This window comes from Salpingoeca rosetta (genome assembly GCF_000188695.1).
Source record: "Salpingoeca rosetta unplaced genomic scaffold supercont1.3, whole genome shotgun sequence".
NCBI classification, from domain to species: Eukaryota; class Choanoflagellata; order Craspedida; family Salpingoecidae; genus Salpingoeca; species Salpingoeca rosetta.
The window spans coordinates 1,596,597-1,620,912 of record NW_004754931.1 but is presented as its reverse complement, the minus strand read 5'-3'; the positions used below and the strand labels follow the sequence as shown (position 1 = coordinate 1,620,912).

At 55.7% G+C, this 24,316-nt stretch overlaps 4 protein-coding genes across 4 annotated transcripts in view; 2 read left to right on the top strand and 2 right to left on the bottom strand.

Annotated features, from left to right (window-relative positions):
- Positions 1-3,052, top strand: part of PTSG_11803 (uncharacterized protein) — a 6,374-nt gene extending 3,322 nt beyond the window's left edge. The window contains exons 9-14 of the mRNA XM_004997853.1: positions 495-991; positions 1,157-1,222; positions 1,473-1,579; positions 1,863-2,067; positions 2,331-2,509; positions 2,789-3,052. Of these exons, the coding sequence (XP_004997910.1) occupies positions 495-991; positions 1,157-1,222; positions 1,473-1,579; positions 1,863-2,067; positions 2,331-2,509; positions 2,789-2,857 (1,123 nt within the window). The 3' untranslated portion in view covers positions 2,858-3,052. The remainder of the gene's footprint in view (positions 1-494; positions 992-1,156; positions 1,223-1,472; positions 1,580-1,862; positions 2,068-2,330; positions 2,510-2,788) is intronic.
- On the bottom strand, positions 2,956-16,206 carry PTSG_01927 (uncharacterized protein). The gene is made up of 35 exons (XM_004997852.1): positions 15,793-16,206; positions 14,946-15,446; positions 14,525-14,645; positions 14,269-14,318; positions 13,940-14,035; positions 13,557-13,673; positions 13,188-13,329; positions 12,909-12,999; positions 12,754-12,787; positions 12,415-12,569; positions 12,070-12,134; positions 11,781-11,821; positions 11,565-11,631; positions 11,296-11,379; positions 11,075-11,139; positions 10,635-10,858; positions 10,328-10,445; positions 9,974-10,136; positions 9,657-9,761; positions 9,270-9,436; positions 8,951-9,067; positions 8,388-8,705; positions 6,562-8,111; positions 6,262-6,361; positions 6,036-6,110; positions 5,730-5,851; positions 5,381-5,541; positions 5,001-5,131; positions 4,714-4,791; positions 4,525-4,593; positions 4,222-4,332; positions 4,053-4,104; positions 3,795-3,886; positions 3,494-3,598; positions 2,956-3,320 (listed from the first exon to the last, which is right to left on the bottom strand). Exons 1-35 carry the CDS (start codon positions 15,925-15,927, stop codon positions 3,204-3,206), a joined length of 5,739 nt encoding a protein of 1,912 aa, XP_004997909.1. The 5' UTR covers positions 15,928-16,206; the 3' UTR covers positions 2,956-3,203.
- PTSG_01926 (H/ACA ribonucleoprotein complex subunit 2) lies at positions 16,203-18,462 on the top strand. Its single transcript, XM_004997851.1, has 5 exons — positions 16,203-16,304; positions 16,720-16,913; positions 17,192-17,274; positions 17,499-17,604; positions 17,792-18,462. The coding sequence occupies exons 1-5, from the start codon at positions 16,301-16,303 to the stop codon at positions 17,909-17,911; spliced, it is 507 nt and encodes a 168-aa protein (XP_004997908.1). The 5' UTR covers positions 16,203-16,300; the 3' UTR covers positions 17,912-18,462.
- Positions 18,463-18,671: 209 nt separating this feature from the next.
- Positions 18,672-24,281, bottom strand: PTSG_11802 (uncharacterized protein). The gene is made up of 14 exons (XM_004997850.1): positions 23,861-24,281; positions 23,325-23,606; positions 23,060-23,135; positions 22,208-22,847; positions 21,855-21,961; positions 21,599-21,716; positions 21,392-21,437; positions 21,128-21,202; positions 20,725-20,977; positions 20,299-20,411; positions 19,998-20,082; positions 19,739-19,795; positions 19,379-19,523; positions 18,672-19,086 (listed from the first exon to the last, which is right to left on the bottom strand). Exons 1-14 carry the CDS (start codon positions 24,261-24,263, stop codon positions 18,772-18,774), a joined length of 2,715 nt encoding a protein of 904 aa, XP_004997907.1. The 5' UTR covers positions 24,264-24,281; the 3' UTR covers positions 18,672-18,771.
- Between the last annotated feature and the right edge of the window lie 35 nt (positions 24,282-24,316).

Here is a 24,316-nt window from a genome sequence, read left to right as displayed (position 1 = left end):
CGCTGCTTGGTCTATAGAAAGGTTCGAGTCACATTGGATCTGCGGTTCCCAGACGGGGCCCAGCAGTCCATAACGACCCTAGTCGTAACCTTTTCTAGCATCCTAAGCAGTGTTAGGTACCTCTGGCTGTTTCAAGTACCGACCACCACCTCAGCGTGAGCGGGAAACCCTATATTTTCTAATCGTGAACTGGGGGGGCACTATATGAGATTCAGCGAACGCATTTACAGTGGAATACATTGATCCACCTAGCATGGCCGTGCGTTGCCCGTCGGTTCAGCTTGGCATGGAAGCTGCAGCAACCGATATATGCCCGGGGCTGAAAGTTACAGCACCCGCAGCAGGTTAGTCGGCAAGCGCTTAAGGTATCACACACACACACACACACACACACACACACACACACACGACACACACACACACACACACACACACACACACACACACGCACGCACACACGCGTTGCTCACCCGGATGTACATGTTGTGGGACAGGAACACCAGGCAGGGTGACGGCAACGACTTCCAACAGGCCCTGGTCAAGCAGTCTTCCAGGTCGTCCGTGACCTCACCACAGGAGCTGTTTGCCTCCCTGGACAACCGTGGTGTTGGCGATGCCGACTCTGACGACGATGGCGATGGTGAGGGTACGCCGAGTGTAGAGGACCAGCCAGAAACACACAGCGCTGACAACAACGCCAGCAACAGCCAGGGCAGCACGGGGCTTGCGACTGATCCACAAGACAAGCAGGGGCCATCAACAGAAACCAACGCACAGCAGGAACAGCCGCTGCAGCCACCAACACCACAGCCAGACCTGTCAGTGCAACAACCACAGCCACTGCCAGTGCAGCAATCACACCCAGCGCCTGAACCAAGCGATTTGCCTCCGATTCCACCCCGCACCTCAAGAACGACGCAGCCAGCACCAGTTCAAACGAGCCAGTCATCCCTCTACTACCACACCAGCACCCGCAAAGCCGAAGCAGACGGTACGCTGCTCAAGGTTACACAAACAGAACCCACATGCCTGTCCCTCCCCAACATGCACAGCACAGCACGACCTGTGTTTCTCGCCCACGCTGTGTCGGTGTCGCTGTCGTTTTATCCGCTCACCATTGACGTTGCCATCGCACGCCACTGCCGTGTTGTCACAGCAATGTTGGCCGGCAAGCCTGACGGCACCTTCTTGCTGCGCCCTCACCCCACAGGCCATGTGCTCAGTACGTTCACAATGTTGCTGCCTTGGTTTCTTGTCATTTGCGTGTGCGCGCATGTGTGTCTTCTTCTGTCGGTGCACCGACATGTGTGCTGTCTGTGTGCCCGCATCTCACTTGTGCTTCGCGACGACAATGCAAGTGAAGCATGCGCAGAGCGCAACCTCCACCAACAAATCAAGGCGGATTGAGCGTCAGCCGTGGTCTCATATTCTTCCCCTTGCCGTGTATCTCCGCACCCATGTTGCGTTTGTAGGTGTCGTGTACAATGGCGCGCCAACGCACCATCTCATTGCTGCCAACAAGCAATCGGGCATGTTTGCCGTGAATGGCACCGACACGGCGCAATCCACCCTTGATGGGGTAAAGACCCATACTCGCGCACGCTTGACATCCACCCACCCACTGCTTACACGCATAATAACATGCACACGCAATACCACGGCACCACAATTACCGCCGCGGGTGTCATCCGCATCAGCACACACACACACACACACACACACACACACACACACACACACACACACACACACACACACACACAAGGTATCATTGCGTCGCTCACGACCGTGATGTTCGTATCATTGCACCGCATGATACCACATTACACCACATTACACCACATCACACCACCTCACCACAGGTGCTGAGAGTGTTGTCGTCGAAGCAACCGTGGTGGCCCGTTGCCCTCACCAGCGGTATCCCTAATGGCACGGCCGCCGTTGCACAGCAAGCGCCCACACAAACGCTCGTGCAACCGCCAATGCCTTCCACGCCAGCAACTGCAACGTCTCTGGCGGCTGCCATGCCGTATTTCCACACAGCCGTGACCAAGGCACAGGCCGAAGGTGCGTGCGGTCTCGTTTGCAATGCATGAAGGGTACTGCAGAGGCAGGGTCGTTCGTGTGTACTATTGATGCAACAAGCGCATCATCGTGTATCAAGCATGTGCTTGTTGGCTCAGCTGCGCCCTGTGCACATTGCACTTGATTCGCTCGTGGTAAACGCTGACGTGCGCACACGCGCTATCAGATACACATGTGCTAACATATTATTGGCCTGGCACAAAACTCCATGACCGCGTGGGGTTGGAACATGTATTGCGCAACAGCCAAACTTCGTGGCAAGCAAGATGGCGCCTTCCTCCTGCGACCGTACGGCACCTCTCAATCGACGGTGGTCTTGAGCGTCGTGTACCAGGGACAACCGACACATCATGCACTGCAGTTCACTCCCCAGCAGCACTGGAAGGTCAACCAGATGCAGACTACCGCATCAACCATGAAGGAGGTGCGCGCATTGTCTTTGCGTGGTGTGTGTGATGTATGTGGTGTGATGCGTGTGGTGTATGCGTGTATGTGGAGTGATATGTGTGTGTGTGTGGTGTATGTAATTTGTGTGTGGTGTATGTAATGTAGTAATGTGTGTGTGGTGTATGTAATGTATACGTGTGTGTGTGTGTGGTGCATTTGCTGCCTGTCTGCTTCACTCCTTCATATCCTTTGTGGAAGGTTGCTGTGCACGCGCCATCATCTCAACCCCACCGACGTCTTGAACACGTGCATACAGCTGGTTGATTATCTCCGAACGAAGCGCGACCAATGGCCCGTGGCACTTTCTGAAGCTGTTGTCGGGTAATATGACGCCGTGAGTCACGAGCAACGCCTGCATCTCGAGCAACTGACAAAGCCATGTCACGAGCAAGCTGGTCACCTGCATAGGTCACTTGTCAGAGGTCAACGGGCTTGGTTTTACTGTTTGCTTTTCACCCCAGTCATTGCCCTTTTCAACACAAGTCCACAACAAGCAAAATACACCATCAACAAACAGCAACCTCTAGCAACGCCAGTCAACTCAGTGCAGTCAATCCACAACACCACGCCACATCACTGTGCGCGGCGCACAAGCAGCACAAGTCCAATCAAGCACAACACAACAAACACAACACAACGTCAAACGCAGTATCGGTGGTGTCAGGCGACAACTAGTTGTTGGAAGACTGCAGCATGACGCGAAGGCGCTTCATGCGCTTGACAATGGGATCCAGCATCCCCCTGCTGGCCATGCGCTCCGCCCCACTTTGCGATGCAGCACGCGCGGCCTGTGCACGTGTGTGGGCACCCGCTTGTGAAGTGAGTGATTATGTCGATAGTGCCAATAGTGCATGCACTTCAGAACAACACTCTCGTTGATGGGTAACAAACGGCACACGTAAGTCAACACACAAAGCCACACAGACACCAGACACACAGATACACACACACACACACCTACCTCCTCCTCGACGAGGTTGTGCAAGAGGCTGCCTTGCTTGACGGAGAGCGTGCGTGATGCATCCACTTCGCGCCTCAGCGTCGAAATTTCATCCGCGCTGATGGCCTGCAATTCCAGCATCGGTGTTATCACCAACAACAGCGACACGGCAAGGAGTGTAGCTGGCGTCAGCAACTTGAGGCAACCGCCAGTGGCAAGAGTTCAGAGCAGTAGTCGTGCGCTCGTACCAGGCGCAGCAGCAGCAGCAGCAGCAGCAGCAGCAGAGCATGGGCGATTGATTACAGATGACACAGCCCCTGACCTCGAGATGAAGGCCAACAGGGAGCTCCTCTTCATCCGTGGCCATGTCGTCCATGAAGGACTGGCGCTCAACAGGCTGACCAAACAGCCCAGCTGGTGTGATAACAAGCAGCAGCAACAGCAGCAGCAGTAGCGGCGGAAACAGGGTGGGTTGTTGTTTGTTTCGTATGTGAGCTGGAGTGTGTGCAGAGAGCAAGCCATCACACATAGACGCACAGGCAGAGGGATCCAACAGAGACACCTGCACACAGAATCGTACCTCGAAGACGGCGGGGTCCCTTGGCTGTTGGTTGCTGCGACACGGCGCTTCCCTGAGGAACGTTCGCCATTCAGGAAGGCGTGGCTGAGCAGACACAACTCTCCCTCATATTGCACCCATGCACACACTGATTGCATGTCATCACAATGTCATACAAACACACACACACCTTGAGCAGGGTGTTGTACTGCAGGTACACCTCCAAGTGCCGCCACAGAATGTACAGAGACGTTTCCAGAATCATAAACGCAAGCGCTTTCGTTCGCTTCGCTTCCGTAATCTGCTCACGTGTGAATTCGTGCATGCATGCATATGTGCGTGAGTGTGAACACAAGCATGTGCGTGGTTCGTGTGCGGCGCAGACAACAAGAGCAACGCGCGTGTCGATCAAAAGCGCATACTGTGCTAGGCGCAACTGGTATGATGTCACACATTATCATCAGCACAGCAACACCAGAAAATGGTGACATACCAGGGCAGCGAGTGTGGTCCGTGCTTGCTGCTGCTGCTCTTCGCGGGAAACATCCGGGTCAACATCGAGCTGCACGCACACGCACATACATGTTTAAATCAACGAACAAACATGGCGAGCAGGAATGGTGACTGACAACACCTCTGGAGTGACGACGTGAATGCCCATTGGCGCTGGATACAATCATACCTCCAGCAGCGTTTCCCGACTCAGCTCCTCCACGCGGCGCAAACTGTCCTCGTGGCTCTCAATCGCTTGCACGGCAGCCTGTGTGTGGCAGGCAAATGCATCATGCGACCAACATCTAGTGAGCATCTGTTCCGTCACAGCTATCCAACAGCGAAAACACACACACACACACACACACACACACACACACACACACACACACACACACACACACGGACGCACGCATGTGTGCACAAATGACGCGCAAGCCCAATCGCATGCAAAACATCTCATCGGTCCTCACGTACCCTGCGTGTTTCGTTGGCTTGTTCCATGTGCACGACAAGAATGTGGAGAGTTGGCTTGTCCTCAACCGTCTGTGTGATGCTGGGATACAGGACCAAGTTGATGTTGCTGCGCGTGTATGTGCGAGCACAGTCTACATTCAACAAGAGAGAGATGAAGTGTGGGTGAGAGCGGGCTTGGGCGAAGGTGGGTGAGAGCGGGTTTGTGCGAAATTGAGTGCTAACAAATCGCAACACTCCCATCCTAGCACACAAAACGAACGAACAATCCAATCAATCAACCAACCAACCAACCAACCAACCAAACAAACAAACAAACAATCGAGCAAAAAAAAAAAACATCAGCAAAGCGAGTTCGAACACGCCACACGCAATCAGCGCACCTTCATCCATCCGCGTGCGCATGTATGAGAGCGCATTGAAGACAATTTGGTTGACATATGTCTCCATGGTGCGCTTCTCCAGTTGCGAGCAGTGCTGGGTGGACCGCCACGCCCCTGGCTTGGAGTACTTAACCGCGAGCGACACCATCTGGTGCTGAACCCTGCAGTGGACAACCACAAACACGCGCATTTGCGTGTGCATCAATATTCGTGTAAGTAAGTGTGTATGTGTGGGGAGGACGAAAAGCAAAAAAAAAACCCCCCCCCCCCCCCCCCCCAAAACAAACAAGTAAAAAAAAAACACGAAAACAAAACACAAGCAAGCACGTGCGCAGTTTGTGTTGGGCACCTGAGGTCGTTTGCGCCAAGGGCTGTGCGCAGCGTGGTTCCGTAGCGAGAGAGCAGCCGGAACATGGAGGTGACAACACACAACTCTTCAAGCGATTGCACATCAATCACACCAACCCGGTCCTGATCATAGAAGGGACGCACAAGGAGTTTCGCGACAAACAAACGTGAGTTTCGAAGGAAAGACACAAACAAAACACCCACCCCCGCCCTTTCCAGAACAGTCGACAGCGAAATAGGCAAGCAGCCCCCACAAGTGTGCAGGGAACGACGCGTGCTGTCGGGTTGTGATGCAGCCCACACCCACCTTCAAAACGGGGCGGAAGTACTGGCCAAGGTGGCGCTGCACAAACGTGATGATGTGGCTCACAACCTTGGTATCCTGGTGTTGTCATGGCGATTGTGGATTATGCCGTGTTGTGAGTGTTGGCCAGGAATGATCCCATCACAATAACGCAATCGCACGTACACAGATGGACAGGCAGACAGACGAACACACATACGAACACACACACACACACATACGAACACACCTGTTGCTTGCACTTCTGTAGGAGGCTGACGACGAGCTGGATGACGGGGATGACGATGCTGCGATGGCGCTGCAGCCGCGAGGTGTGCTCGTCCAGCAGCCTGTGGTGGTGGCAGTCCGCATCCAATGGGAACACACGCAAATGGAAATGCGGGAGCGGAGGAGCAAATCAGCAGAGCACTGGCGCAGCCACCCAGCAACACCAAAACACAAGCAAGCCTCGTTTGCCGATGCACACATGCAAACAAACAAACGCACACAACAAACAAACGCACACACACACACAGAGAAGGGTACGCACGCTGTGGAGTGCATGGGACGCGTGCTGTGGACGTCCTCTGCCATGGGCCGAGCGTCAATGAAGCGCGCCTGCTCCAACACGCGAAGCAAGTCTGTGGTGAACAGCAGCGTTGGGCCCGAGGACCTGTGTGACACCTCCAGCAGGAAGCCCAGGCGGGCAAGATGTTCCTGGATGACAAGGAGGGACCGTTCATCCGTGGACGTCATTGCGCGCATGAGAGCATCGTCCGTGTCCTGCAGCTGCGCAACAAACCCGTTCAGGTGCCCGAATCGCCCAAAGTACGTCAGCCACACCGCAGAGTGCTGGCGGCACACGCGCAAAACCTCCTTGAGCGCGGAGGTGGCGAGCACTGACGTAAACCCACTCGAGTCGCTGGCGTCCTGCACCACCGTCTCCAGGAAGCGGCGTTGCGGCGCACGCAGGCGCTCGCTGTATGTCGGGTCGCCCGTCTCCCGGGCAATGCGTAGGTAGAAGAGCAGGGCGCCGTACTGGTTGAGCCGCATGCGCGTCGTGCTGTCCCTGAAGAGAATACCAAAGACAATGCCGTCGAGGATGCGGCGGAGAACGCTGGTGGAGAGGGCGGCCCGCGCCTGCTCGCGCGAGAGCATGAGCGTCGCGTCCACCAGGATGGACATCATCGTCACCAGAATGTCCGACACGACGGTGAGCAGCTCGGGCTCCAGCCGCTGCTGTTGGTCCGGGTTCTCCGGCAGCCTGTTCAGCACCTCAGACAGCATGTGCGACACCGTGTGCACGCGGTTGGTCGGGCTTGTCTGGTACGGGTACTTGATGAGCGCAACCTCCACGGCGCGGTGCCACGCGCGAAGGAGGTGTGCCTTTGCCGCCCGCAGCTCGCTGTTGGTGTTGCTCTGCTCGGCAATGCGCGCCACCTGCGCCAGCTCGGCCTCAACCGCCGCCTCGTCGTGCACCTGGTCGATGCTGCTTCGAATGGCGTCAATCATATCCCCGATCCGGCAGTACTGCGCACCCTCGCGGCCCATGCGCGGGCCCGTGCACCGCTTGAAGGCCGCGTTGACAAGCCCAATGTCAAGCACGTGCAGGTCCGGTGCTGCGACGGGGTCAGACTCGAGGGAAATCTGGTCCAGCAGCTGCAGCAGCCGCCGCCGCGCCCCGCGCCCCGCGCTGTCAAACCGTGGCGAGTCGAGCTCGAGCATGGCCTCAACCAGGCCCGACTGCGACTCGCCGCTGCCGCCCTTGGAGGGCGAGTACAGCTCGAGCGCAAGCATCTTCAGCACCCACGCCGTGTAGTGGTGCTGGGCGGCCACCTGCGTTGGGGTCAGGCTGCCCGTCGCGCGCGCAGCGAGGGCGCGCATGTGGTTGCTGAAAAAGTCCTCACTGTCGCGCAGATAGGCCATCACAGGCTGCGACGTCTGGGGGAACCAACACAGCACATACAAGATCTGTGCAGCCAGCTCGGCGCACTCTGGGTTGCACTGCACGAGCGGAGGTGACTGCTTTGGGTCGAGCAGGTACACGAGCGAGTACAGACAGTTGCTCGGCTCCCCAGGGCCAGGCGGGCGGATGCGGCGCTGTTGGTTGCAAGAGTTCAGGAGGTAAGGAGGTAAGGAGGGAAGAGAGGGAAGAGAGGGAAGAGAGGGAAGAGAGGGAAGAGAGGGAAGAGAGGGAAGAGAGGGAAGAGAGGGAAGGGCGCATGTGTCAGCTGAAAACACGAAAGGGGTGATTTGGACTGCAATGCATGCTCGAGAGGGGGATGGGATGAAAGCACCGCAGCACATCGAAGAAAACTGCAAACGTTGGAAAGCAAAGCACAGCAAAGCAAAGCAAGGCAGCGAGCAGCTTGCTACCTGAGTACCGTCCACGACGCTGGAAAGGCCAAGGAGGAGAAAGGCGACGTTCTTCTGGCTCGATTGCAGAAGATGGTGCAGAAGGTGCAGGATGCTGGTCGCCACGGCGTTGGTGAAGGTGGAGTGCACCTGGCCGTGCACATCAAAGTGCTCCTCGCCAGTGGGCACGGCGTTGACGGTTGGCCGCACATCGTGTAGCCGCAGCTGCAGGCTGTCGATGATCGTCTGCAGGTGGAAGCCGCCCAGGCGACGGAAAATGGACCCAAAGTCGTGCGAGCGGCGCGGCGACCGCAGGACGTGCCACAGCAGCGTGATGGCCTGCGAATGAGGCAGTAAGTGTGTTCGCGTGTTTTGAGGGTGGTTAGGCAAGGGAGGGGCGGATGATCACTGCAGCGAGGGGTTGATGAATAGGGAGAACGTGCAAATGTGTGATTGCGCGAGTGCACGTTGATGTGCTCGTGCTAGTTATCTCGAGCATGCAGTTGATACCGATGTGTGTGTGTGTGTGTGTGTGTGTGTGTGTGTGTGTGTGTGTGTGTGTGTGTGTGGACAAGCCTATGCACCTTCAGAGCGTATTTCTCTTCAAAATCCCTGCTGAGGAGCGTGCTGACGTCACCAACGAGGTCGAGCAGCTGCGACGCCAGCGGCTGCAGCACGGGCGCATACGGCTCCATCGCACGCTGTCCAAAACAAACATGCACGTTCATGCAGACGTAGCGACATCGAGCGTGTGTGAGCGAGTGTATGGATATGTATGTGTGCGTGTATGAGCAACGTTGTGCAAGGGGTGCACAATTGAGGTCTGAACAATTAGAGCAAGCAGGGGTGGCTCAGCACACACATCCACGTAGGCGCACACGTACAAGCAAGGGGTAGACTGACCTGGCGAACAAACGTCATCTCGAGCACATCCATGCACGGCTCGACGCAGTTCATAAAGTGCGTGCGGGCCTTGGAGTCAAGCGCGTACTTGTGGTTGTTGGCGGCCAGCCTCACAACGTCCTTGATGGTGCGCAACGTGTGCTCATCATCAGACAGGCGACGCAGCACTGCCGAAGATCACGCAACCAACAGAGACGCATGACGCGTTGGAACACGGTACACGTGAGCGCGATGAAGAGGAGAGTGATGTCAAGCCCAAGCACAGACACGAGCACAAACCAACTGTGGCTGTCACAGCGATCTCCGCGACAGCAACCACAGCATCATGTTACCACCACCATCACGTCTGTTACGGCATGCAGGAGAGAACAATAGCGCAGGACGTACGGAAGCGGCCGGCGTGGCGCAGCGGGGGCTGCTGCGGCTGCGGCTGCTGTGTAAGCTCTCGCGCGCGATCGTCAATGAAGTCCGTGGTGGCGGGATAGTACTCGCCTGGTTCAGGGACGGGCACACAGTTGGGGGGGGGGAGGTTGGAAGAGGGCGGCAAGGCGACGCAGGCAGAACGCATGCAAGTGGTTGTTTTCACACACGCACACACGCACACACACGAGGCTATACAAACGCACGCACACGCACACGCACACGCACAAGCACACACGAGAACACACAAACACACGCACACAAACACGTATGAGAAGACTGACAGAGAACACGGCGGATGAAGACGACGAGAGTCTCAGCCAGCTGCCACTTGGCGGTGGCGTCAACGTAGCTCTGCTGCAGCACGTTTGCAAAGACGTTGTCCACAACCAGCGACATAAACGCGTCAACCTTCTGAAGCAGCAGGCTGGGATCAAGCCGTGCAGTCTGCGGGATGGTAAAAGGGAGGTGGGGGATTTGAAATGCATCACACCACATGCAGTTGTGTGAGAAGGTGCATCGCTTGTGGAGAGGTGGACGCCCATGTGTGCCTTGTGGGTGCAGATTCAAGCTGCACACCAAACGCAGAGTGCAAGGGAGCGTCATTGGGGAGCTTGGGAAATGCATGGTGCACACACCTCGAAGGAAGGCAAGAGGACAGTGAGGAGGTCGAGGAAACCGCGTGTTTCGTCGTACACACGCGCGCTGCGCTCGTTCATAAAGTCGCGAGCCAGGCCAACATCATCTCGAACCCGCCTGCCGTGGTATGCAGTGGGAGCAACGGGCAAGGTTAGGCCGGATCGGCATGTGAGAGGCGCCTCGACCAAGCATCCGCGTGCCACTCGAGCACACACAACACAGTAGATGAATGGACAAGCACGCAGGCACACAGGCACACAGACAACTGCACACACACACGCACACACATCCTGTTGTTGCACTTACGCCTCTGCGAGGCTTGCCATCTCGAGCATGCCCTCTTCTTCGCAGAGCCTGGTCCAGACGTATTGCGCAGCGTCTTTGGAGTGACACAGGCCAGCGAGGGCGCGGCACACGGCGCCTTTGATCTCGCTCGTCACGGGGCACAGGAACAGCTGCAGCAGCCAATCCAGAAACTCCCCATCAAAGGCAAACGTTGCGCCGTTGTGGTGCTTGTGCACGTGCTCAGCCTGTTGACACGTGCACGGGGAACGGAAATTACGTGCAGGTGAGGAATGAGAGTGTTTCGTGTGTACGGGTTGTGTTGTGTGTTGTGTGTTGTGCGTGCGTGCGTGTAGTTTTGTGTGTGTGAGAGTTAGAAGTGATTTGTAAAGAGGCGCAAAGTCGCACAGCACGAGAAACAGCACACGGCTGCTGGCGGTCAGCGCGAGCACTTGGGGACGCACCACAGCACCGAGGATGTCAAAGTAGGCGATGAGCATCTTCTGCGTCTCAATGTCTGCATTCAACGCTATTGCACACAACCACAAACGCACAATCACGTGGGCAACCAAGGGTAACAAAACAAGGTTAAGTTAGCGGTGTGTGTTTGAGTGTGGGCAAGCAAACACTAAATCCAACTGGTATGAGCACAAGTGATTGCATCATCATCGCGACACGTCAGTACCTGTGTTTCCCTGCGTGAGCTCGTCGACGTAGCCCTTGATTGCATCAAGCAGATTCCGCCACGTAAACACCTCGTTTTGCTTGGCTGCAGAGCACACGCGCACACGTACGGTGAGACAGGCAGCGATACAAAACAAACAAAAAAAAAAAGGGAAAAAGAAAAGGCAAACTATGATTCGAGTGCGGGTTGGCGTGTTCAATTGGTGTGACGTGCAAGCGCAAGTGTGCATGTGCGCCGGTGTGCGTGTGTGTGTGTGTGTGCTGACTCACTGAACGCAATGCTGAAGAGGTTGAAGACGGTGGATGCCGTGTCAAATCCAATAACAAAGGCATGCAGCTGTTCAAAAGTGGTCAACATACATGAACATGTGCGCGAGCGTACGTGAGCTTTGAAGACCCAACCCGCGCACCGTGGATGCACAAGCAATTGGTTCACAGACACACGTTCATGCAGACACCAATTTGTCGCAGCGGCACAGTACATACAAGGTCGAGGAAGGCTTGGTAGTTTGAGATGTGAGCTGTGCCTGTAAAAGCATGTACAAACAAGAGAGAAGGAGAGAGAGTGTGTGTGTGTGCGTGTAAATTGTTGTATGTGTGTATACATATATGTGTATGTGTATGTGTGTGTGTGTGTGTGATCACAGCGCAACGAAATTTGAGCCACCGTGGGTCGAGCGTAACCGAAACAATTCATTGGGTCCACCGCCCAGTGAAACGCAAATGGCGCAACGGAAGGGGGAGGAGGGGCAGACAGAACCGTGGCAACACGCACCGGCTGTTTTGAGGAACGACTCCCAGTTTGACGGGTTGACGCGGTCCTCGCTCAAGCTCGGCAGCCTGTAGCACAAAGGCGGTGGTGGTAGCGGTGAGGAGGAGGATCGAACAAACGAGGGAATGAGTGAGTGAAGCACGTGCAACAGTTTGTTGGCGTACAGAATCTGCACCACCTCCTACGGACCACCTGCAACGGGCCACCTCCTCGACACAACCCACTCGCACACTCGCACACTCGCACACTCGCACACACACACACACACACACACACACACACACATACATACATACATACATACACACATGCACATGCACAACTGCGCAGTGTGGGGAGCACGGCGACCTGAAGAGGGCGGTGGCGGCCTGCATGAGGTGCTGAAAGTCGTCCGTGAACAAGCTGTTGTGGTGGCGGTCGTAGCCCTGCAGCATCTCCTCCTGCAGCCGCTGGCTCGCGTGCTCCTGGTAGTAGTCGTCCGCCATCGTCCGCCAGTGCGTGATCTGTGTGTGTGTGTGTGTGTGTGTGTGTGTGTGTGTGTGTGTGTGTGTGTGTGTGTGTGTGTGTGTGTGTGTGTATGTGATGTAGGTGAGGGTAGGCAGGGCAGGAATGCCGTTGCGGGTGAAGACGACGAGAAAATGATCATGAAAGCAAGAGCCGCGTCGCCAGTGCAGGCTGTTATCGTACCCGCTGGTTGTCTTCAATCAGCCATTCAAAGAACCTAAAGGAAGGAAGCAAGCGTGGTGAGTTTTCGAAAACATTGGCCAACACAACACAACATCAGCACATCAGGGCAGTGTGCACTACAACCCCTGTCCACAAACCCACGCCATGGCACGTACATCTGGAAGATGTCTGATTTGTATGCGCTCATGGGCGACACGCGCGCAAACACGCGGTTCTCCAGCACGCAGCGAAGAAAGTCAAACACGCCTGTTGTGGTCGAGTTGAGGCCAGTGTGAGTTGAAATACACTGACATCTGTACGCATTGGTACGCGGAACAGACATACGAAGTCATGCACGCAAAAATTGCAGCTGACCCGAGAGATGCGCACACATGCACAAGCAGCACGCAAACATGTAAACACACATGCGCACATGCACGAGTGTTGCCGAGCACCTCTGGTTGTGGCGCCTGCGGCCATGGTGTGGGAGGGGTCGCGAGCAAGCTCGATCGTCTCGTTGTCGTCGACCATGAGGCCATACGCGATGCGCACCAGCCGCCACACAAGCACACTGCCACCCCACGGCTGTGACAGCTCCTGCGAGGGCACATACGCGTACACGTGTAAACATGAGCGTGTCTGTTGTGAGAATGGCACCACTACATCAACGCGGCAACGGCGGCGCGGGCTGACGACAGCGCGCGTACACACACACGCACACACGCACACAGATACACGAACATGTGCAATCAAGTGTTTCCTCTGCTTTGCGGCACAGCACATCACAGGTTCGCTGGGCGCCACAGCACGACAGATGGGCGCACCGTGTCGATTGCGTTGTGTCCGTCTGGCCCGGGCAGCAGCAGCGGATTTTCGCGGGCGGTGTCGGCCGTGTACTGCGGTGCAACATCAAGCACGCGCAGCTGAAACTCGCGGTGCTTCTGCACGCGGCAGTCGGCAGGCATGTGGGTGTGTATGTGTGTGTGTGTGTGTGTTGTGTGCATGAGCGTGTTGCGTGCATGAGTGTGTTGCGTGAAGACGGCAGGGGGGTCGGCGAGCGTTGGAGGACAGGGCTGTGTGCAGTGTGTGTGTGTTGGGGGGGGGGGGGTTGACTGCACATATGAAGCTGTTGTGCATGTGGAGAAGGCATGCGCACACATCTATGACAATGCCCATGACTGCAGCACCACTGCGACACTGCGCGCACCTGGAATGCGCAGAGGACGATGGCAATGAGACTGCACACGGCCGACTTTGGCTTGTCCAGCGGGCCCTTGTCCAGTGCCGACACATCCCGCAGCAGCTGTACACACGCATTGATACACACATGTATTTACACACGCATGTACATGCATACGTACACATGCACAGCCGCACAGCAGCAACAACAACGAACAGCGAGATGTTGAATGAGAGCGCGTCTGGGAGAAGGCTGTAAGCAAAGCAAACCCGTTCATGTTGTTGTTGTTGTTGTTGTTGTTGTTGTCGTTGTTGTTGTTGTTGTTGTTGTTCTCGGCTCAACTTCTGGCTTCTGACCTGTACGAGGAGGGCGACCTGCAGCGGGCTGATCTCCAGCAGCGACGACTCTGCACCAAAGCAAAACATGCAGAGCCACACATGTACTGTAAGTTGGCGCCAATCAAGCAACCGCAAGCACAAGCAAAACGAAACAAAACTGTCGTGCACACAAGTGTGCATTCCAACACCCACCCACACCCACCCACACCCACCCACCCACACACACACACACACACACACACACACACACACACACACACACGCACACACACACCTTGTGATTGCGGGACGAGGCTGGCGTTGGCAACGATGGTGAGGAGCATGTCTGCGTATTCGACCTCGCGCTCAAACACAACGTGCTCCATGTGCGCCGTGATGACGTCCATCGGCGCTTGCTGCTCACACGTACACACGGGGGGTCACGTGTGAGGCATTGTCCCATGCACTTGAAGATATGGAGAACCACAAAAAGTCATCGCATGCACAACACGCGTACGCACGTGCGCACAGAGGCGCAAACATGGCGCAAACATAAACCACACACACACACACACAAATACAAACACACACACACACACACACAAATACACACACACACACACACACACACACACACACACAAAAATACAAACACACACACACACACAAAAATACAAACACACACACATTTGACACGGGAGAGGAGGGCAACTCACGGAGGATGCCTTGGCGTCAGGAAGCGCACCAATACAGCGCTGCACGGTCCTCCAGTCTTCCTGCGCGTCGCAGTTGCGCACACACGTCATGGCAATCTCCAGGGGGTTTGTGACCTCCTTGTCAAACCATTCCCGCGCAAACCCCGAGAGGGACGTCTCGGTGGTGCTTGCAGCTTCGTCGGCGAGGATGCAGAAGCAGCGAGACAGGGTCTGGCACGCCTGGAAGTAGAGGTACATGGCCTTGGTTGTGGTGTCAGCCGTGTGCATGGCCAGCGGCACCGTGTGTGGCGATACAGCCTCCAGCACGAGGCCGCAGCAAGTCTGCTCGTGCAGCCCAAGGAGGTCGGAGAGGACAATCGCCTGCTCCACGACCTCTTGCGACACGTGCGGTGCGGTTGCACGGTCGTCATCCGGAAAGAGCGGAACACGTCGGTCTGTGCCGCTTTCCAGCTGTTGCCGCACTGTTGCGTCCTGCGGGCGCAGGTAAAACGCGCGGGCATCCTGAACACAAGCAAACAGGGCACGTGAACATACGCAAGGCGTGTGTTTGCGTGTGTGTGTGCATGTATTGAGGACGCAGAAGGCACACCGATATTGTCGATGAGAAAACACGGCAGATGGACAGACGGACACAAGGACGCATAGATGCACACAGACGGACAGACACAGGCACAGAGATACAGATGCACACAGACAGACAGACACAGGCACAGAGATACAGAAGCGCACAGACACACACACACACAGACATACACGCACGCGCGCACACGCACGCGCACACACACGCAGAAACCCACGCACACACATACACACCAACGCACGCACACGCATACACAATCACACACACCTTGGCGCCAAGTGCTTGCACTTCTCTGGCGAAATCGCGAGCGCGGGCCTTGAAGTCATCGGACATGATCTGTGCATCAGTGCCGCTCTGCACGACGGCGAGCATCATGTCAAACTCAACGGAAAACCGCCACATGGTCGGCTGTTCTTGCTGTCCTTGCTTGTCACCTCCTCCAAACCAACCTGCTGTTGTCACTCACTCTCACGTACACACAAACACACGCACACACACACTCTGCTTGCAGTGTGTGCAACCTTTTGCAACGCTGTGTACCCTTCAACAACACCGACACTCACGCACGCACGCTTCTGTCTTCCTGTGTCAGACACGACTGCACTGCGAGCGAGCGAAGAAACGTTCACTGCTGCTGTGTCTGCTCGCAACTGCCGCCGAATTTATTTTTCTGCTGGCGGCTGCCTGGAGAAATTTCATCCAAGCCATCCGACAATTTTCCACACACCGCCTGCCACGTGAGAAGCAAACCAAACCAAACCAAACCAAACCAGCCATGGGTACGCCGATGCTTATGCGCATGCACTGAGCTTGTGCTTCTTGTGTTAACATGCGGATGCACCCCCTCCTCCTTCTCCCACCTCTCTCCATCTCTCTCTTTCCCACTGTGAGGCTTGTTTGATGTGAACATGTGCGGTTGCGTGTGTGTCGTGCGGGGCCCTGTTTCCCTTTGTGTTGCTTTTTTTGTTGGCAAGTGATGAGCAAATCGACTTGAGTCTCTGATTTGACACCCGTGAGGACCAAAGTCTAATTGAACCTTGCTCGCTGATGCCAACCCACCCCATGAGTTGCCCTACCCTTGTCCCATTGGGTCGTAATTTTTACGTGGCATGTTGCCAACCCCGCTTCCTTCTCGTTTTCCAACCTGAACTTGCCACTCACTGACCGCTGTCTGCTGCTGTCGCTGGGAAACAGGCAACGAGCACACGCCAAAGAAGGCCAAGAAGGAGAAGAAGGCCAAGAAGGACAAGAAGGAGAAGAAGGAGAAGAAGGAGAAGAACGACACACCCGCCACAGAGGAGGAAATCCCATATGAGGTCCTGGTACAACGCGTGAGCGTCATCGCTAAGCCTTTGGCAGACAAGAAGCTCACAAAGAAGCTGTACAAGGTACGTGTGTTGTTGTGTGTTGTGGGTTGTGTGTGTGTATTCTGGGAGTGTGTTGTGTGTGCGATTGTGTACACAAGTCGGCGGTTTGCGCGATAGCCATATCCAACCAGCGCGTTTGAGCCGTGTCTTTTCTCGTGGGGTTGATCGGTATGCACGCGCCCCGCCTTTTGGTTGCCTCAACACTCTCTCACATACGCACGCATACACGCACATGTACACGTACACACACATGTATACGCACGCACGCACATGTGTACATGTATGCCCGTGCCATACAGATGGTGAAGAAGGCACACAAGAACAAGTCCCTGTGTCGTGGTGTCAAGGAAGTCAGCAAGGCAATTCGCAAGGGCGCTGCTGGGTGTGTAACATCACCAACCTGCACCTTGTTGTTTCGTCCTCCCCATCACCTCTGCTGTGTGTACATTGAGCGGTGATGCACGCAACACATTGCTTGCATCGGCTCGCGAGCCATGCCATGCACACGATCTTGGGTCGTCGTTGAATCTCGCGCCTTGCTCACCTGCGTGTCACTGACACACCATCTCCGCATCTCCAAACCCTCTCCCCACCTTCTCAACGCAGCATCTGCATCCTGGCTGGCGACGTGTCTCCCATCGACGTCATTTCACACATTCCCGTCATGTGCGAGGACGCCAAGGTGCCCTACTGCTACATCCCGTCAAAGAAGGTGAGCTGCAAAGAGCATTTTTGAAGGTGTTTCTGCACGTTCATGCCTGTACGCCACATTGGCTCCACCACGGCCATCGCTGCCTGGGCTGCCTCCTTATCTCACTCTTGCTCCCCATGCCCCTCTTCATTTCTCGCACACTCACCACCAACTGCTGTTTTGTCTCCGTTGCCTGGTGCGCCTGCAGGATCTTGGTGCCGCCGGGCAGACGAAGCGGCCGACGAGCGTGGTGCTTGTGAAGAAGGGCGATATCGACGGCTATGGCGACGCATCAGAGGAGATTGATGCGTTGCCCAGGCCCATGTAGGCTGCACCTTGCATGCCGGATACAGATGGCTGCAACGGCGGCGGTTGTGATTGTGATGATGATGGTGGTGATGGTGGTGGTGGTGGTGGACGAGTCGGTGCCAAAGTGATTCGACAACGTTAAGAGAAGTCATTTGTGATTTTACGACAGGAGGAGGGGGGGGCGGTGGTGAGGTTTTACGTTTGCGCGTGCGTGTGTGCGTGCGTGTGTGCTGGTAGCTTTGAGTCCCATGCCCTGAGTTTGATGCGACCGTGCACGAGGGCTTGTGCGCATCTACAGTGAGCATGGTGTGCTCCATGCTGTGCGCGCGCGCGCGCGTGTGTGTGTGTGTGTTACATGGGCGCCTTCTTTGCCTTTGTGTCGTTTCTTCTGTGTTTGTCTGTGTTGTTTGGTTGTGGCTGTTGTGACAGCCTCGTTTTTTGTGCTGCATCGCTGTGGTTGTTTTCGCTCGCTCGCGAGTTGCTTGTAAGTAAAGCCATGAGGTCATTGCAGTCGTGTCAGATCACAACACCACTCGGCCCCCTTCAGAATTACATCCCGTTTACACATCAACAGCGCCGTTTAGAGCTCCATCACACCAAGTAACATGGACACCAGTGGCCATTTGCAGATTGAACAACGAAGGTACACACACCACTCTCCGCAAATGCAAGGTTCAATTCATGGCGCGCGCGCGCACACACACACACACACATAAGCACACACACACACACACACACACACACACACACACACACGACCAACACATAAGCACACACACACACACACACACACACACACACATATCAGCACCCCCCCACCCCTTGTGGAATGAACATGCTATTGCTAACTGAAGACAACCAGGAGCCACGGCCCCGTCCCTACACGCGCGAATCCCCGAATTGCCCGTCGCCATCACTACCGCCGCCGTGCCTTTGTTGCTGTCGCGATGCAGCGCTCGCATCATCACCATCACCATCACCATCACCATCACCATCACCATCACCATGGTCATGATAGCCATCACCATGAGCAACTTCACCATCACCACCATCAGCTGTGCCTGTTCCACTCTTTCCTGTCCACGCAAAGCCGGCAACCGCCCTCTGCCCTTCTTGGAACGGCTGCACCACAGCCGTCTTTGTCGCCGTCACAAACTGCTCTTTGTGTGTGCGCAATCGGCTCCCAAACGCGCTCTACGCAAGTTGTGTATGTGTGTGTGTGTGAGTTTTGGGGGGGGGGGGTCAGTTGGAAGACACTCGTGTGAGCAAAGCATGTATGCCAGCAAACAGACAGACAGACACAAACACACACACACACACACATCAGCACACAAACACACAAACACAAACACACACACATCAGCACACAAACACACACACACACACACACACACACACACACACACACACACACACACACACACACACACACACACACACACACACACACACACACGCGCGCGCGCGCGCGATGCAGTGCGCGAACCTTTGAGAAGGTGTGGAGGACGCGCTGTTTTGCGCTTTGGATTTCAAAGTCGATGTTCTTGAAGGGGCGGCGGCCAACAGTCACGCCCGCGCTGAGCGGAAGTCCAAGGCCTCGCTTCATCAGCTGCACCAGCACCGTCTCAAGTCTGGTGGCGACCGGATGTGCACGCAAGTACGCATATCACGGATTGGGGTGAGCGTGTGCGCGTGCGTGTCGGTTTGAGTGGGTTGTGTCGCACACATGCGCGCTTGTGTGTGTGTGTGTGTGTGTGTGTGTGTGTGTGTTGCGAGAGAGTGCGCGGCTGCAAGCCAACCAGGAAAGACACCACCAAGAACAGCCGCAGCAGCAACAGGAGCGCACTTTGGGGGCGTGCCGCATTTGATAAAGGCCTTGCGCACGTTCTTCGGTTTGCGTTTCCTGTTGTGGGATCCAGCATGGGGTCACAACTTGCTATGAGACGTTGAGTAATGCAATGTGTCGCAGTTGCGCATGTGGATGCGTATGGGTGCGTGCATGCGTGTAGGTGCGTGTATGTGTGTGCATGTGTTTTGTGTGTGCGCGCGTGTGTGTGCGTGTGCGCATGCGTGTGTGCTTATGTGTGCGTGCGTGTGTCACGCACAGGATTTCGTCGTAAGGCGCTGTTGTCCAGTAGACAGTGGCGCCCGAAGCATCCAGTACCTCGGGAACATCAACCTCAACGTCACCTGCAGTGCAAGTTGCATGGGCGCATGTGTATGTCAGAAGGGTGCTCAGATGAAGCAGGGTTCTAGCGTGCAAGTCATGAAAATGAATGCAACCCTGACGAATAGCATGGCCTGTAAAACCACAAGTGCACAGAGAAGCATACTTGGTCACCACGCACACGTAACTGAGCAAGCATGCGCTGGCACACATCCATACACCATCCCGTTTCCACATACCCTGCCTGTGGCCGCCAAGCAGCTTGAAGCGGTGCTTGTCCGTGTTCTTATCAAGACAGATGAAGGAGAAATCTGCAAGCGCCGGGTCTGCGGCGAGATCAACGACCTTGTAGCTGCGGTGGTGACGGGGGACACGGGCAAGTGAGAATGAGACGAGGAACATGGCAAGGTATGGAGAGACAAAGAAACAGGGGGGCAGTGAGAGGCAGAGGTATTCAAAGAGCCGCGAGGTGCGCATATGCCCACACAGACAGGCGGACAGACAAACAAGACAAGGCAAGACAAAGCAGACAGACAGACAAGACGGACACACACACATACACACACACACACACACACACACACACACACACACACACACACACACACACACACACACACACACACTCACACACACACACACACAAGTATGCAAGGCAGTCGCACCTTTCAAGGAGGGTCAGCGCTTCCCTGAGGTCTGTGGGGGCGTTTTGGCTGACAAACACAGCGAGGCGCTTGGACACGTGCAAGCGGGTGAGGATGGTGGTGAGGTGGGCGATGTCTGGCAGTGCGCCAAACCGTCGCGAGCGGCCAATGGAGCGGAAGAAGGGGAAGAAGAGAATCTGCGCGGCGTAACCGATGTATCGGCCCGTGCCACGCAGGGCCGAGGCAAGCCACACCATCAGCGACGATGCAGCAACTACACAGCACAGTGAAGAGTGTGAGTGAGTGAGTGACTGAGTGTGTGAGTGAGTGAGTGAGTGAGTGAGTGAGTGAGTGAGTGAGTGACTGAGTGAGTGAGGGTGCGAGCAAGCTTAGGGTTGGCACAAGCAAGTTAAGGCCGACGCACGAAAGTAGATGCCCGCATAGATGCCGCCAAGGAGGCCGTTGGTTCGATCGTTTAGGCCGAGGGAGATTGCGCTCGCTGCATCAAACACGCAAACACATGAAAGCTGAGCAGGTGGAGAAACAGCTTGCAACCTACATACTTACACCCCAGCCCAATACCTCACACAAACAGGCAGACAGCCAAGCACGCACAAACACGCACGCACAAACACGCACGCACAAACACGCACGCACACAAGCAAGCAAGCTGGTGGTGTGCTCGTACTGAGGCCGCCAATGAGAGGAAGCATGTAGACTGTGTTGATGCGCCACTGCACATACAAAGGAGCAGTACACGAGCAAGTCAGCACGTACGGCAGTAAGAGGCAAGCCCAAAGACTGAAACACACGTACGTTCAACCTCATATGCATACACACCCCCGCACCTCGCACCACACGCACATGTACGGACATCCACAACACACGTACGCACCCCACGAACGATGGCAAAGGCAGTTGCCTGCCAGCCCTCGTTGACGGCCGGCGTTACAGCCTGTGTGCGCAGCGCGTGGAGAAGCGCACCGCTGTTGATCAGCGTCTGCAGCACAATCCTGTGTGTGTGTGTGTGTGTGTGTGTGTGTGTGTGTGTGTGTGTGTGTGTGTGTGTGTGTGTGTGTGTGTAAAGCGAGTGTGTGCGGAAGAAAACTAGCACTGTGGCAATGGACAAGGAGCAATGCCCACCAACACACCTGTTTGGTCGGTAGTTGAGGTACTTGAGGATATTGTCTCGTTCGAACGTTACGTAGTGGTCGTGGCGCTGCAGCAGCGACACAATGCGGCGATGAAACGCAATTCGCTGCGAGGGTGTTGTGTAAACGTTGTCCCGTGGATGAGCTCAGTGCAGCCTGGAATACGGGAATACTGTGGCCAGCTTCCACACATCAACGCAATCACCTCAAAAGCACACACACACACAACACACACACACACACACACACACAAGCACATACACAAACATACACACACACACACACAAGCACATACACAAACATACACACACACACACACACACACACGAAACGAATTTCCAGGCATGCCGCACCTGTTCTGTGTGCTGCTCATCATCAAACACTTCATCAGTGACAAAGACGATGAGTTTTGCAGAGGGCTCCCCTCGCTTCCGCCGCAGCAGCTCAGACATGCGCAGCGCCATATCGCCACCGGCTGGCATCTTGTCACTGGTACCTCCCTGGCCATCGTCATCATTGCCATCATCACCACCTTCATCGTCATCATCATCATCGCCATCACGGTCGCCATCTTCACGGTCTGAGGTGCCTTGCACGTGCGGTTTTGCATGCATCCCAGCTGTTGACGTGTCGGTGGCAATGTCGTTTGTCCATCCAAAGCGCTCTGCCAGCACACCTGCGCACCGTGGCTCAAAGTTGAGGAGCTCCAGGCAGCAGTTGTGCGATGCGAGGTACTCTGGTGTCAGAAACACAAACGCCACTTGCGCGTTGGCTGCTGCCGTCGTGCACACGTCCTGAATGGAGGCGCCTGGCAAAATGTTCTGCACGTCAACCCAGCACCGGCCATCCTCAAACAACGACGCGACGCTGCGTGCAGGCACGAGCGTTTCGCCCGTCCACGAGTAGCTGACCATGAATGTGCCGCGGCCGAGGCCTTTGCACAGCGACACAAGCACGCTGGTTGGCGTCTTGGACAAAAACTCGCCACGGTTCCTGTGCGCGTGCAGACGTGGATGAGTGAACATGAGCGAAGGGTTCTGTGTGCAAGCGCATCTCGGTGCACATGTGCAGGTGTGCGTGTGGGCATTTGCCCGGGGTGTCTGGGTGCGTGTGTTGTATCCGTCTGCATGTGTGGTTTGGTTTGATGTGATGACCAAGCTGTAGCAGCCCCTAGCCCCGTTTCAAGGCTTCGCACGTGGGCTCACATCAGCACGTAGACCATGAAGGCGGACGCGATGAAGCCAAAAGTGATGGCACTCCCAACTTCGCCGGATACAGCCTCTGGTGTGTGCGAACAGAACAGCGATGGCAGAAGTTTTGCGCGCGCGCACGCGCGTGTGTGTGTGTGTGTGTGTGTCAGGGAAGGTGTTGCAACCAAGAACACTTGTGTACACGTGGCAGAATGCCGGAGTACTCGAGAGGTTGGGCGTGCACAGCAAGCATCGATGGATGGATGGGCAGTCGCAATACCTTGGCGCGTTTCGAAGAGCTCGATTTCGCCCGCCGTCAGCCCACAGGTTGGTATGATGACCGTGGTGGTCACACGGGTCGCGTTGAGGCCAAAGGGGCAGACATCGTCATATCCGATGCTGAAGTTCTTCACCGGGTTGAACTCCGAGATGTTCGCGGTTTGACAGTGGAGATTAACGCCAAAGGTGGGAATGACAGTGTCATCGCACTGCGCCTGTCCGTACACGATGCTGAGGATAACGAGCCACAGCAAATAGAGCCAGTACAGGCTGAAGATGGACACTGTGCGCAAGTCACTACAAGGTGAGAAGCAGGTCGGTACATCTAGAGGAGATGGAAAGTTGATCCACCAGAGGACACGGGTGCATGCACATCCACGTACACAAGCAGAAGCACACAGACACACACCTGGACGGACGGACGGACGGTTAAATGGACACACAGATGTATCTACACACGGACAAACAGTCACACACACGCACACACAGTCACACACACACATACACACATACACACACAACGAAATGCAAACGTACGGAACGCTTCCGAGGTCCAGAGCCACTTGCGAACGCTGACAGTGATGTGTACGATGAGCCAGGTGGTCAGGTAAGAACCCCGCAGCTGGCGAAGGCCAGTGTTGACCTCATCTGCTTCCGAATTGCTTGTGCTCGGGACGTTGAATGGTGCTGCCATGATGAGCGTCTCCTTCAGGACATCCTTCAGGAATCGGAGCACCGTCGCCGTGTCCACAGCCTGCAGCCACTCAACGACGCTCTCCGCGTTTGCCGCCGTCGACCCCTTGCGCTCCCGCCCCTCCTCACTGTACTTTGTCGCCATCGTCGGCGAATCCAGCCCTGTTGCTACCCCCGCTTCCTCATCCACACCCAACAGCGGCTCCTGCAACGAGCCCACGGCATCGTGGTCTGCTGAGCTCATCATCGTCTCTTGCTTGCTTGCTTGTTAGAGAAAAAAAGTGAAGAAGCAGAAGGCAG

What these genes read in the sequence shown, in the direction of transcription:
- PTSG_01927 (XM_004997852.1), bottom strand. Translation starts at nt 15,927, where the DNA reads ATGTGGCGGTTTTCCGTTGAGTTTGACATGATGCTCGCCGTCGTGCAG. An exon ending in CCTCGTCCCGCAATCACAAG is followed by an intron (nt 14,319 to 14,524) that starts GTGTGTGTGTGC and finishes GCTTTGGTGCAG; the next exon opens with AGTCGTCGCTGCTGGAGATC. An exon ending in GTCGTTCCTCAAAACAGCCG is followed by an intron (nt 11,822 to 12,069) that starts GTGCGTGTTGCC and finishes ATGCTTTTACAG; the next exon opens with GCACAGCTCACATCTCAAAC.
- PTSG_01926 (XM_004997851.1), top strand. An exon ending in TCACAAAGAAGCTGTACAAG is followed by an intron (nt 16,914 to 17,191) that starts GTACGTGTGTTG and finishes CGTGCCATACAG; the next exon opens with ATGGTGAAGAAGGCACACAA. An exon ending in GCTACATCCCGTCAAAGAAG is followed by an intron (nt 17,605 to 17,791) that starts GTGAGCTGCAAA and finishes GTGCGCCTGCAG; the next exon opens with GATCTTGGTGCCGCCGGGCA.
- PTSG_11802 (XM_004997850.1), bottom strand. Translation starts at nt 24,263, where the DNA reads ATGATGAGCTCAGCAGACCACGATGCCGTGGGCTCGTTGCAGGAGCCG. An exon ending in TTCATGGTCTACGTGCTGAT is followed by an intron (nt 22,848 to 23,059) that starts GTGAGCCCACGT and finishes GCACGCGCACAG; the next exon opens with GAACCGTGGCGAGTTTTTGT. An exon ending in AAATGCGGCACGCCCCCAAA is followed by an intron (nt 19,524 to 19,738) that starts GTGCGCTCCTGT and finishes GGTCGCCACCAG; the next exon opens with ACTTGAGACGGTGCTGGTGC.